This window comes from Balaenoptera ricei, chromosome 2 (assembly GCF_028023285.1).
Source record: "Balaenoptera ricei isolate mBalRic1 chromosome 2, mBalRic1.hap2, whole genome shotgun sequence".
Classification (NCBI taxonomy): Eukaryota; Metazoa; Chordata; class Mammalia; order Artiodactyla; family Balaenopteridae; genus Balaenoptera; species Balaenoptera ricei.
In genome coordinates this window covers 144,181,161-144,197,805 of record NC_082640.1, presented here as the reverse complement: position 1 = coordinate 144,197,805, position 16,645 = coordinate 144,181,161, and the positions used below count along the sequence as shown (strand labels likewise).

At 49.0% G+C, this 16,645-nt stretch overlaps 1 protein-coding gene across 2 annotated transcripts; it reads left to right on the top strand.

Moving 5' to 3' along the window:
- Window positions 1–12,618: 12,618 nt before the first annotated feature.
- Window positions 12,619–16,340, top strand: OTX2 (orthodenticle homeobox 2). Of its 2 annotated transcripts, none has more exons than XM_059915722.1 (3): window positions 12,619–12,715; window positions 13,697–13,848; window positions 15,720–16,340. In XM_059915722.1, exons 1-3 carry the CDS (start codon window positions 12,619–12,621, stop codon window positions 16,338–16,340), a joined length of 870 nt encoding a protein of 289 aa, XP_059771705.1. The 2 variants fall into 2 exon arrangements, with proteins under 2 accessions (XP_059771705.1, XP_059771704.1); XM_059915721.1 differs by having other exon boundaries at window positions 13,673–13,848.
- Window positions 16,341–16,645: the final 305 nt, after the last annotated feature.

Here is a 16,645-nt window from a genome sequence, read left to right as displayed (position 1 = left end):
GAGAGCTGCAGATGGAAGTGTGCATTTATGTGAGGAACTTTCTTGTGAGGCTATCTTTCAAGGGAAAGGCATGTGTCCAGTTGGGCCTTGGAGGATGGGCTCCTTCCTCCTCGGAATTTGTGTGTGAGTGTCCTCGGGGCAGCCTTGGAAGCCTGACTACCAGCTCTTCTCTGCTCTCCCAAGCACCTCACACGGGCTCAGACCCCAGCAGTGTATCTCTCCCCGGCGCTATGTGTGGCTGGCCAGTGCGAGAAGCCTCCAGAATTCTCCGAAGGAGCTCGGCCCCCTGCCCCCACTAATCCTTTGGTGAAGGGAAGAAATCTGGTCTGAGTGTGCCTGTTAGCCTGCGGCCGCCCCCTGCCCCACCTTAAGGGAGAGAGTGATACTGATGGAGGGGCGCCACCACCCCCCGACCCCCGCCCCCAACTGCCTGAGCCTCGGGCTGGGAGACGGCGCTGGGGAAGAGACCGGGGCAGAGCGGGTTCCGAGGGTTGTAGGACCCCAAGCAGCAGGCGTCAAGCCCCTCGCAGGCGCCGAAGCACCTCGTAAAAACCTAAATCGAGATCATCCCTTCCCCAACCTGTAGTCGTCCCCGGGGCTTGGCGACCGCGAGGGCCGCCCTCGGGTCCCCGCGCCCCGGAGCGCCAGGCTCGGCCGTCCGCAGGGCCACGCCTGGCACTAGGCGCCGCCGGTCGTTCCGCGCCCAGGCTTTGGGGTCTCCCCTTCGCGCGCCGGCTCTGGCAGCTAGCCGCTCCGGGTTCGAGGCGGCCAGCGCGAGGCCTGAGTTGGCCGCCCTCGCCGGGGAAAGGAAAAGCCAGAGGTGGCCGCCGCCTCCTCCCCATTGCCCAGCCTGGAGTCGGGGCGTGCTCGAAACTAGGAAAGGTTGGGATCTCCCGCGTTCAACACACACGCACGCGCGAGCACACACGCACACACTGAGAGAGAGAAGCGCGTGCACACGCACGCTTTGCTCTCCTGGCCAGAGTTGGAGAGGGGGCGCTTTGGCAAACTTGGTCGACTCGCCGGATGACCACTTGCGCACAGAGGCCCCCCCTCCCTCAAACTCTCAGTTTTAAAAGATTTTTTTTTTCCCCACGACTTTTCCGTAAGTGAATCAAAGCAGAATCCAGTCTCCGAGGCAGCCCCGTCCCTTTAGGTAAACTTCTCAAAATGCACCAGGTGGCCCTGGGTCTCCAAACCTTCCTGCGCTCGGGCGCCGCGGCCGCCCTCGCCCGGCTCCGCTCGCAGGCTGGAGAGCGCCAGGTCTGCGCGCAGACACCCGCGGCTGGGGCGCCTCCGGCCGGGAGGCGCTGCCCAGGACCGCGCGCCCCGCGGGAAGGGGCGCCTGGCCCCGCGCCGCACTTGCCCAAAACTAAACCGCCTGATGACAGCCGCTCCTGGCGCTTACATATTAAGAAACCCTAATTAAGAAGTGGGTGAACTGGGGAAGGAGGGAGCCAGGGGAGTTTGCACCCTGTATCTCAGGTATGAGCACTTTTCACTGACATTGATGCAACTGCATTAGAGTTAATGGCAGCAGCCTGCTTCTCATTATTAATTGTCTTTGTGTTTGGATAAAGTATGTAATCTTCTCAACCACACCATTAAAATAGGTTGCCTTTTCAATTAAGAACTGTCGTGAGCACAGCAGTCAATTTTCCTAATGAAGATGCATTATATTTTAACATTTTTTTTTAAATAAAGGAAAATCCCAGGTTTTTATTAGACATGATTATGGAGAAATACAAGAGAGTTTCTCTAAATGTATGCGACCATGTAGTGCATTAAACGCCAGGCTTTTAAATAAATTGAAATTTCTGCAGATAAAAGGAAAGCATGAGTATCAAATATGTTCAAACCCGCTTCATTCAGATTTCAAAAAGCAAATACGATGAGTTCATTTTTTTCAAATGCACTTAACAGATATAACAATAAAAACAAGTCAGTGACTGAAAATATGCCTATAAACTTTTGGGGGATCCCTTCTAGTTTAGAGATAATTTGCAGATCTTAAACTAAAGCAGTGATGTTTGTTGAAAATGCACTACGCACATTTAGATAATGTGCAGTCTTTGAACAAATACCTCAGCTTGATCATTAAGAGGCAAAAAATGTTTGGACTGTGCACTTACAATTAGTTTTTGTTTGTTTTCTTCCTTGCTTTCATATTTCGTCTTTAAAAGGAGAAAAATTGAAAGCTAATGACTCTAGCAGAACTGCTTAAAATTCTACACCTTTGTGATAAGCAACTTTTCAATTATTGTAAAAAATTAAAATCGCAAAATTCTAATGTCGAAGTTTAAAAACTGGTCAGAAAGTTCATGCCTGGATATGAAAGTGGAAAGTTTGCATCCGTGAACAAAAATGAAAAGTGTGCGTTATTCATTTTCTAATCTTGGGAATATGGGAGCCTGTAGTAAAAAGGATCTGTCAAGATCTATGTTTTCTTTGTTAATAAAAAAAAATTAAGTTACTGTATTTTGCATATGAAATACTATTTTAGACAAACAATTCCTCTTTTTTTCTTTCCCCATTCAACGTGAATACTCTCATAGGAGCCACATTACAGAATAGTGTTGGAGGAAAAAAAATAAGTCAAATTCTTCTAAATAGAAGAAAAAAGTTCCCAACAACAGCCAGGCTTTTTTTTTTTTTCTTTGTAAGGCGACATCAGTTGGTTATTTTGCAGACATGATCTTTTCCAGGTTTTAGGTGTTATGTCTTTTAAAAACTGAACTCTTTTTAAATCAACCAGCCCTTAAAATGATCTGCAAAGAGTGGGAAATTAGATTTTCGATTAAAACCTTATCCCATCTCGAAGGATTACTTTATATTGATTCTTAAATATGGCTACAATTGATGGGCTCTAATTAAAAATCCAAAGGAAAAGTCTGCCGTGCCCATATAAAAGAAGCTTTTCATATACGGGAAATAAAGCTTGTAAAAGGTTACAAATAAAAGATTAGAGATTTATCCAAACTAGTTTAAAGCTTCACTGTGGTTTTCTTTTCTTCTTTTTTTCCTTTCTTACAAAACCATTCCCGGGTCTTTTTTCCCCCAGTTTTAAATGAAGTTTGCAAACAGGCAAGATATTGGACTGTAATGGTTGTTTTATATCAGCTCTGTAAGCTCAAGGCTGCTGCCTGCAGTAGAATTGATTTCAAGGAAACTTCAGGACCAAGAGATGAAAATTACATAAACTGACAGCTACCACCCTTCAACAGTCCATCCACATTCCCGTCCACACTCTCCTGACACCCAAACCCACACTCACACCCCTCACATTGCTCTCCGTCTCTCACAGTCACACATGCCCTTCCTATCCCTCACCCTAACCCTGCTCTGCACACACCCTTGGTCCTCACACGCTTAGGGACAGGCGCATAGCTTCCAGCTCACACTCAGCTCATAAATGTCTCACAGCCCCACATCTCGCACTTGTCACACAATCTTAATCCGTTTCATTCCGGAACAACATGGTCCTCTTTTCCTCTTTTTTTTTTTTTTTTGCATTTGGAATTTGCCTCCGACTCTTTTATCAGGACAGCACAATCCTATCTTTGAAGTCATTTCTTTCCCCCTTACCCTCTTTTCTGAAGCAACAGCAATGCAGGGAATAAGCGACCCAAGCTTAATTCATAAGTGATCTGTTGCCTTCTTTTTTCCCCCAATTCTGCCAGCATCGCCAATCTTTAACTCTTGTTAAAAAATTAATTAAAGTTAATCTTGTCAAAGTTTTTAATAAAGACGTATTTTAAAACCTAATGAAAAATGACTTCTTTCTAAATATCGTGGCAGTTCTAAGGCAAGATGTGGTCCCCCACTGTCCACTGAATCACTGAAAGGATTGGAAATTAATCTTCATATTTCTGAAGTAAGTGTTCAGGGAGTCTAACTGACTCCTTCCCCCCTGAGAGGCTGTGTTCTCACGGAATATGGGTTTTGTTCTTCATCTTCTTTTTTAATTAGCCTGAAAGAATCCTGAGATCTCTCTCCTTTCTCCTCCCACTCCTCCACTCCCCCCACACCACCATACTTAATAAACTTGGAGGAAAGTTTGGAATATTTTAAACTGGCCTGGCATGTGGGGTGGAGAATGTAAGCCCAGCTAGCACCAGACGTGCATCTAGATTTCGAAATATGAATATCAGCCATATTTTGGAAACTGCATGCAAGCTCTGACAAATAATTTGATTCCCCGTGTACTGGTTTTCTTAATTTAGCTTCTGAATGCTTACATCCCATATTTATAGCAAGATAATTGTACTCATAGCAACTAAAAACCATCCAGTTGTTAATGAAAATTACTTAAAAACATAAAGCATGCTACTAGAAGTCAGATTCATAGGAAAAAATTTAAAGACAGAGGACACAGGGGAAAAAAATGTTAAACATGAACAGAGACAATAAAATGACCACATAGTAAGTGTACTGGAAGTTCAAGGACTTACAGAAAATCGAGTTAGACTTTTCATACAAGGAGTCTTTTTCTCCCACCAGGTGTCTAAGGTTTTCAGTACAACAGCCAGCACCCCCTCCCCCCCCCAAAGCTAGTGGCTTTTGTCCTGAACTAGAGTAGGGTTTGTGGGGACTGTACCTGAGCCCGGCTGTCTGCAATTTCCAAATTGGCAAGAAGAGACTGGAAGAGAAAAAGCATGATCTTACAGGTGAAGAGCAATTTTGCAACTTTTCCAGGAGACACCCAGGAGAAAGCTTGCTTGCTACCAACTGCTGCAGAGTCTGGGCAGAATTCCTCTAGAAAGAAAAAGAAAGTCTTTTTCCGCCCCCCCCACCCCGCATGCCTCTCTCTGTCTAGTTCTCTTTCTCCTCTCTGTCTCTCTCTCTCTCTCTCTCTCAGATCCAATCTTTTAAGAGCTTCAGCACATTGCTAAGCTAAAGGGAAATTCTCTTTGATAAAGCGGTGTTTCCAGCTTCTGGGTTTTAAAACCTAAATCTATATTCAAATCTGGCTGAAGGTGTGTTCTGGGATTTATGAAAGCCTCTTAAAGGGGTAAATTTACCAAACCGTGACAAAATCATCACAATCTTACTTTAGACATCTGAAGTGGATGAGAATTTTAAAGAGACCCTTGTTTATTTAACACTGTCCATTTCCAACTCGTGGTTTATTGGCCCCGAATTTCTGCGAAGTTACTAGACGAGAGGGCAAAGGAGAAGCGGGAGCTGTCTCCTCCAGGCCGCGGGAAGGGGAAAAGCCCTCCCACGCCCCCAAGGCGCCGAAATCTGCCCGTCTAACAGAACGGGGGAATTTTCAGGGCGATTCAGCTGCCCCCGCCATCTGAGAAGACGTCAGGCTGGAAGGGTTTCCCACGACTCCGGACCCCACTGCAGATAGGTCTCCCGGTCTACAATTTTTCACTCACTTTGTGGAGATCACAAGCGCGCGTTCTGACATTTCTCCACCTCACCCCGCCCCCACTGCCCCCAAGCCCTCCCTCCCGCCCTTTCCCTCCGCCAGCTGCACAACGTCCATTTTTCCTTTTCGTTCTTTGATGCTTTAAACATCTCTGTGGTACAACTGGGGGGAAACGCTGTCCTGTCTTGGGGTAGGAAGGAGGCTCTGGCTCGGGGGATCGGGGTGGATTTGCCCTTCCTTCATCGAAAGCATGGTGACTGGCCCAGAGCTCCCTACCTACGCCGCACGGGCCAGATCGCCTGGGGCATTTCTACACCCCCCCCCAATTAAAGGCCTCGGGGCAGTTGTCAAGCATTTTAGTACAGTGGGGGCGGGGTGAGAAAAAAGGTCCGTACTCACCCTCCCCCCAGCCCGGGCCCCCTGCGAGAGTCTTGACTCCTGGGAACGCGACAGCCAACGGGTCTCTTCGGATTGGAGCGCTCGCGGAGGGCCCGGGAGGAGATGGGCAGACCCCAGGCCGCTCGAGGTCTCGCGGGGACCCGGGGCCCAGAGCTCTAGAGACACCTGCCAGGCTGGCCGCGGCCGCCGAGTGTCCAGCCCCAGGCCGAGCCGAAGCCGGAGCCCAGCCGGGCTGCCGAGCGCTGGCTGCCTCGTGCGCACTCCCGTAATTCGTTAATTGCTGGAAATCCCAAGGACGGCCACATTTGATTACACATACAGTATAAGAACCGACAACAAAGCGACGAATTAATTAACCAACTTCATTAACATAGGTCCCCAAATTAAAAGCGGCGAGCTGTTTCTTTGGCCCACTTGCCGTGGCGGCGTGGTTGGAGGGGGGAGGGTGTTCAGGAAGAGATTTTATATTTCTTTTCCGGCTTTGGGAGTTGTGAGGCAGGAACTGCTTTCTGCTCTCCGCCCCCCACTCCCCGCGCCCCCCAACCCGGCCATTCACACACCCTCAGCCTGTCCACTGGGGCCCGCACCCCACCCCGCCCAATCCGTCTCTGCTTTTCTGGGGACTCAGGTCTGTCGGGCCCCGCTCTCCGTGCCAGGCGGAAAAGTTGGGCTGGGGTTCGCTCTCTCCGGCTCGGTCCCCGGGTGCCGACCCTCTCCAGCCTCCGGGCTCCCAGCCCCCGGCTCGGGCCGCGCGGGCTCGGTTAGTTCCAGGCCCCGCCGCGGCTGGCGTTGGGGTGGCGTTTGTTTTAACGCAGAAACTCTGATTATTTCCAGCGTGGGCCTCCCACGTCCTCTCCCTCCCCGGGTATCCTGCCGACCCCACTCTCACAGCCCCGAATCCTGACCTGGCTCCTGCTGTCTCCCCAACCGGCCCTGGGGTTAGATTCGGGGATTCGTGTTCTTTGCAGGCTGTCTTGGGCTTCTTAAAACTCTAAAAACCCTGCGCGAAAACCAGGAGCCCGGGTCTCTTGCTTGGGGGCCGGGAGACGTTTATAGGGACATAAAGAATGAGAGAGACACTGAGTTTTTGAAAATAGTTTGTTCTTGGACTTGGGTATCTGCATCTCTCTTGCTTACATGCCTACGCTTCACTCCCAGGCCTCCTTTCTCTACCCTTCCCGGTCCCCTCAGCGTGGTCTGACCCTGTTTGAGACCGCAGAGTCGTGTTTGTAACCTTCAGTCTCACTAGCTTTCTGTGTCTGTTCCACACACTTACTGCTAGCGTGGAATGTAATAACCAGCTATCTCCCACGCTCACTCTTCTCCAACCTTGACTTAAATATTTTTATCTTCTCATATTAAGGTGTATGGGTTTCCTTTCTCCCCTTCCCTAAAACAAAAGCAAAAACAAAAAAGGGGGGTGGGGGGAGAAGAGAGGAAAGGAAGAACAGGAGAAGGAAAGGAGAGGCCTCCCTGTCCATCATTTTAATTATACAATAAGTTCACATGCTCCGGCCCATAATGTATATTTTAAGCACAGCCCAGTGTCTTTCAAGAACATTCTGGTAATGTCGGAGCCCTGGATTTGTTGCCTGCTCGTCCCCCCGTGCAGCAGCGGCCTGTTTTCCTCCCCCTGTTGTGTGTTTTTATTATTTTCCCTCTGGCTTAGATGTGTCAATCATTCTCTCCCTGCCATTGGTTGGAGAGTTTGCGTCAAAAAGTTGCCAGAGAGGCGCTTTCTCAGCAAATCTCCCTGAGAGCGGAACCGACCTCAGCTCCAACTCAGCCTCCACTGTTATTAAAAATAAAAATCGCTAGAGAAGCCCTCCTCACGTCTACTTTGTATGTATCACAGAGGGGCCCACGCGCGTTTCGAACTCGAGCGACTTTCCTTATTTTCTGTTCTTTAGAAAAATATTTTTTGTTGTGTTTGACTTTTCATGGAAGGGTGAAGATTGCAAGGTTTCTAACTCAATACTCTTGATTTCTTTTAGGATAGCTGGCTATTTGGAATTTTGAAGGATAATTTGATTCCCCCCCCCCCAACCTCCCATGTGGCTCTAAGGTAAGTGTCTGTCTGTCGTGTCTGTCTATATCATATCTACGTGTCCCTCTGTCTACCGTCATCCCAGTGCCTCTAGTAGACCCACTGATGCACCTTTGAGAACGTGGAGTTCTTCTTAAGGCTGATGTATTTTTTTTCCCTTGCAAATTTTTGAGGTGTAATAACGATCACTGCTAAAAATTTGTGATCTGGAGATAAGGGCGAGAGTGGGAGGAAGGGAGGGAGCGCGCTCCTGGGGTCGGTGCTTTCGCAAAACGTCGTGGAAACCCTCCGAGTCCGATGTGGGGTATTTTGGAGGGGTGTTGTTTGTGGTTTTGTTTTTTGTCAACGCCCATTCTGGGTTTCTCCCTGCGATCTTTGCGCTTTGGACATCACATGTGGTTGGGGTCATTTGGATTGATCCCAAGGACGTTTTCAGAGTCCGAGACAAAAAGATGCAGATGTAGCTAGATGGATGGATGGATGGATGGTGATGGTGATGATGATGATGATGATGTTGTTAATAATAATAATAATTTGGGCGCCTCCGCGCGCCCAAAGCCCGGCTTGCCGGCGGGTCGGCGGGCGCCGGCGGCCGCCGCTCAAGCTCCTGCCTGTCCCTAATGAACGTGAGAGGAAACCCGAGAGGATAACCGAGGAGGCGGGGAGCGCCGGCATCTCCTCCGCCCCGGCGCTCGCCGCTCGCTCTTTTCGGCCCCCTCTCCCCCAGCCAAGAGCAGCTCACCAAGGTTCTCGGCCTCTTCCAGAGGGCCTCCAAATCTCCTTTTTCTTTTTGAGCACCACTTCCCCCCACCCCGGGGGGAAAAAACCCTGAGTGCCATACAGCCCCCCCGCCCCACACCATGGCTGTTGTGTGTTGTGGTCCTAGACCGAGCGAGCGTGGAAGGGTCGTTTTCCAACGTGACTGCCGGGGACGGTTCCGGGCCCGCCCCTCGCAGCCCTCGGCGCGCACCTGGGGCGGGCAGAAGTGGCGGTGAGTGGCCCCTGCTCCGCCCGAGGCCGCACGGAGCCGGGGACTGGAATCCTTCCGGTGGGAAGGCGGCCGCTCAGTTGTTCTCGGACAGGGGCCGCGGCCCGGCCTGCTTGCGCGCTCGCGCGCTCTGCTCCCAGGCTCGGGGACACCCGGGCGGCGCGGGCCGGCTCGCGCCGGGGCAAGCGGGGCGCTGAGGCCCAGCCTCCAATCTCGGTCGGCCCGGGGGAGAACCAGCGGAAGGTCTCAGCCGGCAGCCAGCCTCGGCAACGAGTCGCGCCTCAAACTCCGAAGAAGTCTTCGTGTTGAAGCGTTCAAGTGACTCTTGAGGTCACAGTCTGGTTTCAGGACACACTTTTTGAAACCCAAGTCCCCGTCAGAATCCCGCCGAGTCGGCTTTTTCCTCCTTTACAGACCGAAGTGGGGTGCGGGGACAGAAGGCCGAGCCGCGTTGCCCCTTGAGTGGTGGATTGCTTGGGGAGGGGACGGGGAGGTCACTCCTGGAAATTCTCCCTGCATCCCAGAGCTTCGGGGGTCAGGATTTTTCCTGCTCTCCTCGGGACTTTTTCCCATCACCAAAGTTATTAGCACAAGAGAGGAGTTGAAGAGGAAACTCCTCCCCCCAAAGGCAGGTAGATACCCAGACCTCTGCTCTCAGAGCTAACACCAGGGCTTTCTCCTCGCCATAATTAATAGTCAAGGCCAACCCTTTGGGCACGTTTCTTCCTCCCTCCCTCGCGAGTGGCAGCGTTGTTTGATTCCCTGAGGCCAGAAACTTTCACTCGAGTTCGCCGGAGGGAGGCCCGCGCCGGCTGTTTTCCGCGCTGCCCGCATATCTCCTTTTTCTTTCTGTCTCCTCTTCCTCTTCGTTGTCTTCCGAGCCGCAGGCAGGTCGCCAGTCCGCGTAGTTTTGTTTCCTTTCCATCATGCAGAAAATTAATCAGCCCGGACGAGAAGCAGAGCTGAGCACGGCGTCCTGTAATTAAGGGACGTGTGCCCTTCGGATTATCTCGTTAGTTTATCAAGAAAACATTTATTATAATTAATTCTCGGACGAGGTAATTATTATTGAGCGAGGACACAGCAACTGGTAGATGGGCTCCTTGGAAGATGAAAAAAAAAAAAAAAAAAAAAAAAACAAGGGGGAAGGGAGGAGGGGGGAGGGGAGCGACAGATTGCACGAATTGACCGTTAGATATAAGGCAGCGCGGCCCGGGGCGGGCAAGTGGAGCAGGACCGCGGGCGCCGGGGTTGCGAGGCTGCAGCGCTGCCGGACAGGGACGCCGGACCAAGTCACTCGCGCCCGGAGGTGTAGACGCCAAGCGGCTGCGCGGACTCGCCGCGAGACCGCCGCCCGCTCCTTCTAGGTAGGAGTTCTCCAGGGGCCACCTCCTGAGCAGTTGTTTTGAGGCTTGTATTTTTGAAAAGGGATTTCTTTTTCCCCTTCTGGGCTCTGCTTAGAGAGGAAGGGAGAAAGGCTTCCTGGCAGGGCTTTGAAAGTTAGATGGAAGTGTCTAAGGCCTCTTCTTTGGAGAGCGCATACCTAGGCTAGCTGTGGAGAGCACGTCGTAGTTTTGTTTTGTTCCTTTTTCTTTTAAAGATGTATCCGGTAGTAAATGGAAAACAGTCTATGCCGGGAATTTCGGTCATTTTTCGATGGTAGAGCAAAGGAGCTCCAAGAAGGATCTCTGTCCTGTTGTTTTCTGTTTGTAACTGCTTTTTATGCTGGAATGTGCTACTTTAATGCATCATGTGTCAGGCATTTCTAATTGGGTGAGAGCTATACATGTAAGAACACTTCCATATTTCTCATGTGCACATCCGATATGATTTCAGTTGTTTCTGTAGTAGTTCAGAACTTTCCGACATAGTAAGTTTGCATTAAACGAGAAAGAACCCCAGCTTAGAGGCTATTAAAACCAATACATGACTGTATTTTAAAGCAATATTATTTTCACAGCCTCCAAATAACTATCATGAAAGGAAAAGATAAAACATCAAGTCTTTGTTGTAGGAGCAACTAAATTAGTTTTACTGGTGAGATAATACAAACTCCTACAAGGGCATTTATAAAATTACATTAAATTAGATCTAAGGGTGGAAAAGCATGCTTTTTCTGCTATGAATTTAAATCAGGAAGAAGTTGCAGTAACTGGGTTCCATCTGTGGAGTTTTGTGTCTTGATCTCTTAAGCAATGTAAATATGAAAATCCAGAGTCCTTAAAACTCAGTAGGACCTCTGTAAAAGTAAAAGGGAACTTCTCCTAATCTTGTGTCCGCCATTTTGAAGCAATCTCTCATAGTGTCAAAGTTGCAAAGTAGAGATCCATGCAGGAGAAGTGCCACCTTTTAGGAAAACAAAAGCCAATATTGCAAACAGCCAGTCTATAAACATCCATTTTGGATCCCTTTGCTTGGGAGAGTGAGAAATAGTCAACAGAATAAAGTAAATAACTTTTCTTTTTCTTCCTTCCTTTTCCCTCTCTGAGCTCTTTTTCTTATAGGATTTTAGGACCCTTGAAAGGTAGGGAGAAATTCTATTAGTTTCACAAATTTGGGTGTTTGTGTATCTACTTTCTTCAAAACTAGAATGTGCAGAAAGGCGCTAGAGGTAACAGGAAACTCTGCTGTAGCTGCTGGGCACCCAAATGCCCGAAAATTTGCCTCCTGTAGGATCAGCAGCCTCTACACATCAAAATCAACATGGAAGCGGCTTGCGCTACAAATGTGCACCCTTTCTACTTGCAAATGTGGGAGCCTGTCATTATCTGATTGGTGGGATTCTAACTTTACTTCAGAATTCCTAGCACACCCTGTGCCAAACTTGAAGACTTTTTTTTTTTTTTGCACTGCGTTTAAATATTTGATGGGTGTCGATAAAAAGTTAAATACTTGTTTGTTTAGCTTTAGTTCTTTAGACACATATAATCAAGTTCTCCAAAACCCTAATAAATCTGTTACTTACCTCGAAATCTAATTACCCAGACTACTAATTAGGTGAAAATGATTACTGGAAATGACTTCAAATGTGGAATAATAGTGGTTGAGCAGTTTTCTCAAGTTTGCTGTTTAGCAAGTTGGTATTTTAGATGTTAAGTGCACTGACATTTTAGGTTCGCAGCAGTTGAAAGTGGTAAAAAGCTAAGATAATTAAAATCTGCCTTGGAAAGGCAACAGTCTGGGGAGAGGTAGATGTCTTGAATTGTTTCTTTGTTTCTCACCAATGGCCTTTGTTATCTGCATTATTTATTTAGCCAAAGAGTTCTTTGTCTCTGCAAATGGCCCCAATCAAGTTTTGTTTGAGACAATTAGCTAGTGCCAGCCAAGGAGTCCTATGCAAATGTAGGGATAGGAATGCAATGTGTGCATTTGGAGGCGTGGGGTTTTGTTGGGGGGGGGGGGGGAGCGGGAGGCAGATTGTATTGCTTTCTTCGGGTCTTTTTTTTTTTTTTTTTTTTTAAGTTTTGGCTGGGGGTGGGGAAGACAGGTTTATCTGGTCTCTCTGCATCTCCTCTAGTTCAGAGCAGCTGGGGAGGGGAGCGGGGTGGGGGGGGAGGCTTTGCAAGTCCTTTAAAAGCCTCTGCCTTGCATAGCCTGGGCTCTTCTTAAGTTAGTGGTGGAACGTGGAAGAGCTGCGTCCTCCGAAGCGGTAAACCAGCACCTCTGTTTGTTTGTTTGCTTTGCCTTAGCTCCACCATTCCAAACCCACCCACCAGGACTCTGAATCTGTCCACCCCGGGCGAAGCGCGACCTTCCGGCTGGGTCTCCCGGATTTGGGCCGACTTTGCGCCTCCAAACAACCTTAGCATGATGTCTTATCTTAAGCAACCGCCTTACGCAGTCAATGGGCTGAGTCTGACCACTTCGGGCATGGACTTGCTGCACCCCTCGGTGGGCTACCCGGGTAAGTGAGCCCCGCGGCACTGCTGCCCTGCCCTTCCCCACGACCGCTCCGCGGGGCTGTGACACTCTCCCCCGAGCACCGGGGTTGGCGGTGGCGTCGCCCCCGCCCCAGCTCCAGGCGAGGTCTCCACTGGGTTTTCCTTCCGAGAAGCAGCTCAAAGCCACAGGGCATTACCGGCCGAGGAGAGGGCAGGGGCTGGGGAAAGGGAGTAGGTGGATCTACAACGTAGGAGTGGGGCGAGGAAGGCTACTGCCCTTGTCATTTGGGCGAGGGGACCCTGCCTGTACCTCGCAGTCCAATTCCTCGGAAGTGCCCTCTTGGCGAAGTCGGGTTTCTCATCATAAATTCTCCCCGCCAAGCCTGGGGCTTCCCCTCTGACCTCCAGGCCCTTAGCCTCTAATCCTTAGAGGTGTGATTTACCCCGGGTGTGAGTGCTTTCCTTTCCGATAAGATCTGTTTTTTAAAATCCTCCTAGAACAAGGAGTATGAAATATGCCCCCATTTGAAAGATGGAGGAACAAAGGCCCTTGGAGTCCTAAAAAAGCCTAGATCTCGGACAGAATCGAGATTTGCCCCATCAATTCTAGCTGCCGGTCCTCAGGGACGCTTTGACTTCACAGAGTGGGGTTTTTGTGTTGATGGTTTAGGGGATGATTTTGGAGGGTTCTTGTTTTTTGTCCTCCATTTTTTTTTCTTTCTTTCTTTTTTTTTTTTTTGGTTAGCTTTCGAAGAGAAGCTCTGTCTGGAGCCATCTCCGACGTCAGGCGGAGTGGGGCATCCCCTGGAAGGGGCAGGGTCTGCCAGAGGAGCCGAGGCCGGGCGGGGGTGGGGAGGACACGGGTAGGGGCCGGGTTGAGCTGATGCGAGGACCAGGGGAGCGCTGAGGTGTGGGCGTGGCGGGAGTCGGACACCCGCAGAGACCCCGTGTGACTGAGAAGCTGCTCCCGCACCCTAAAGGGCCCTGGGCTTCTTGTCCCGCAGCCACCCCTCGGAAACAGCGGCGGGAGAGGACGACGTTCACCCGGGCGCAGCTAGACGTGCTGGAAGCGTTATTTGCGAAGACCCGATACCCAGATATCTTCATGCGGGAGGAGGTGGCGCTGAAAATCAACTTGCCCGAGTCCAGGGTGCAGGTAGGGCAGATGTAGACACAGCCATCCTTCCTGACCGTGCCACCCCTCCCCCCAGCACTGTGTATGTTGAGGACCCAGGAGAGTTCCAGGTCTTGGAGAGGACCAGAAGAACGTTTGAAACTAAATGCTCGGCTCCATCGGAAGCCAGTAAACTTTTCTCTTAGGGCCCCTTGAGTGTCTGATTTCTCCTCGTGTCCCTTTTTGTCCCTCCACCCCCACCCAATCCTATAACCAAGGTTCTTCCGGTCCAGTTGGCAAGGTAAGACTGGTGATTTAGCTGCAATGATAAAGCACAGTCCTAGAACCCTTGGACCCCTGGTGGACAGAAGCCCAGCCTTGGCAGATTTCAAGGATAGGCACATAATATTTTAGTTCTTTCCCTTCCCCTGTTGGAAATCCCCCCTCCCATTCTCATCTACTTTTAAGGGTAAAAGAAGCTTAGCTCCTGGATAGTTCCAGTATTTTTACAGATGAAGAAATAGAGTAAATGACTTGCTCAAGGTCACATGTCAGTTTGGTGGTAGAAGAAGAAATTACACAGTAAGAGTGTTTTCTTTGACTTCTTAGGGATAGAACAGAATTTGCTAGATCTGAGCCATTCAGCAGATAAAATATCAACATGGTATCCCAATGATACCTTCCCCCCTCCCCTTACTCCCCCTTAACTTGACCTTAAGCTGGAGAGGAAAGTAAACTCCCAACTCTTCTGGAATGCAAGTCCCATATAGATTTCTCTGGAAAGAATGTTTAACACCTAAACCACATGTACACCTGGGACTCCCCTTCAGCTAGGACACATCAGCATGAACTGCAGATCAAAAAGAGGCTTTTTCAAAGTCAGAAAGAAGAAGTTTTAGCACTTGTGAGGCTTGAACTAAAGTCTTAACTGAAAGAAAATAAATGGCTCTGCATGGTGGGTGGTTTGCACTCAGCCTCCACGGTGTCATTTTACCACAGTTAAGACACCCACATGGAGAGCTCATTCAAGAGGACAACTAAGGACTTTTGCCCAGAAAACGCCAGTAGCTTCCCTGATAAGCCCCCCCTCACACACCAAACACAACACCTTCATTGCAGAACATGAAGAAGGCTGGTAAAGAGAATTTTCAAAGTTACACACAGAGGCAAAGTGGACAAGCCAATGAACATAATACAGTAAACAATCTATGTGTCCAGTGGCACGACCCTGAAGGCTCAGACTTGAGCCTAGGAGAGAAGTCTGTCTTTGAGCTCAAAGCAGAGTATATATGAGTCACTCCACTTACCATAAAGAAGGTTTTGGCAAATAGTAGCTTTCAGACCTTCTTCCTCAACAGGATCATTTCTCCTGGGAGCTTTCTTTTGTGAGTCTTTCTAGAAGAGACAAAAAGTAGAGTGATGGAACCAACCTACATATTAGTAGTTGCTACCTGGAAGATGGACTGTAAACTGTTTGAATTTAGGCTGTTCTTGCTGGCATATAACAACAGATTGTTTTCCCTCACTTCTCTTATGTTCCCATCCAAAAGACATAGATATGTTCTATTCCATTGTGAGCGTGTTCCAATATATAGCTGGGTCTTATGTGTATGTGTGTATTTGGGGTGAAATAAGAGATAGGAAAGTGAGGGGGAGAATTTTTAGTCATATGATTTGGGTGATTATCTTAAATTTTACTGTTCTGAGCTAGGAGTAAAGCAGGGTCAAATGCTTTTAGATAGAGCCTCCCCAACTTTCATATAATTCCAGGAACATATATGAGAGTTTCACTGGCAGGAGAGATTGTCTGCTTAGCTCATCTGTCCATCTAGGACAGATTTATAATCTGGGAGCCACTCTTTTCCTTAAGTAGTCTCTGAAACCACGTTAAAGAAGTTTCTTTCCCTTTCAAGGTGTGGTTTAAGAATCGAAGAGCTAAGTGCCGCCAACAGCAGCAGCAACAGCAGAATGGAGGTCAAAACAAAGTGAGACCTGCCAAAAAGAAGACGTCTCCTGCTCGGGAAGTGAGTTCAGAGAGTGGAACAAGTGGCCAATTCACTCCCCCCTCTAGCACCTCAGTCCCAGCCATTTCCAGCAGCAGTGCTCCTGTGTCTATCTGGAGCCCAGCTTCCATCTCCCCACTGTCAGATCCCTTGTCCACCTCCTCTTCCTGCATGCAGAGGTCCTATCCCATGACCTATACTCAGGCTTCAGGTTATAGTCAAGGATATGCTGGCTCAACTTCCTACTTTGGGGGCATGGACTGTGGATCTTATTTGACCCCTATGCATCACCAGCTTCCTGGACCAGGGACCACACTCAGTCCCATGGGTACCAATGCAGTCACCAGCCATCTCAATCAGTCCCCAGCTTCTCTTTCCACCCAGGGATATGGAGCTTCAAGCTTGGGTTTTAACTCAACCACTGATTGCTTGGATTATAAGGACCAAACTGCCTCCTGGAAGCTTAACTTCAATGCTGACTGCTTGGATTATAAAGATCAGACATCTTCGTGGAAATTCCAGGTTTTGTGAGGACCTGCAGAACCTCTTTTTGTGGGTGATTTTTAAATATACTGAGCTGGACATTCCAGTTTTAGCCAGGCATTGGTTAAAAGAGTTAGATGGTATGATGCTCAGACTCATCTTCTGATCAATGTCCCGGGAGGCATAGAAGGAAAAATGAAAGGCCTTAGAGGGGCCTGCCAACCAGCTACCTGAAATGGACAAACCATTTGATACTTAAGATCCTATCATAGTTTTAGATCATTGGTTTTACTGATTTGCAAAGTGATCGAAAGCATTCTAGCCACGTGCAACCAAATACCACCAAAAATAAA

Bases quoted from the DNA above. Each gene is read 5' to 3' on its own strand.
- OTX2 (XM_059915721.1), top strand. From the start codon at position 12,619: ATGATGTCTTATCTTAAGCAACCGCCTTACGCAGTCAATGGGCTGAGT. The intron at 12,716-13,672 runs GTAAGTGAGCCC...CGCACCCTAAAG, and splicing joins CCCCTCGGTGGGCTACCCGG to GGCCCTGGGCTTCTTGTCCC. The intron at 13,849-15,719 runs GTAGGGCAGATG...TTCCCTTTCAAG, and splicing joins TGCCCGAGTCCAGGGTGCAG to GTGTGGTTTAAGAATCGAAG.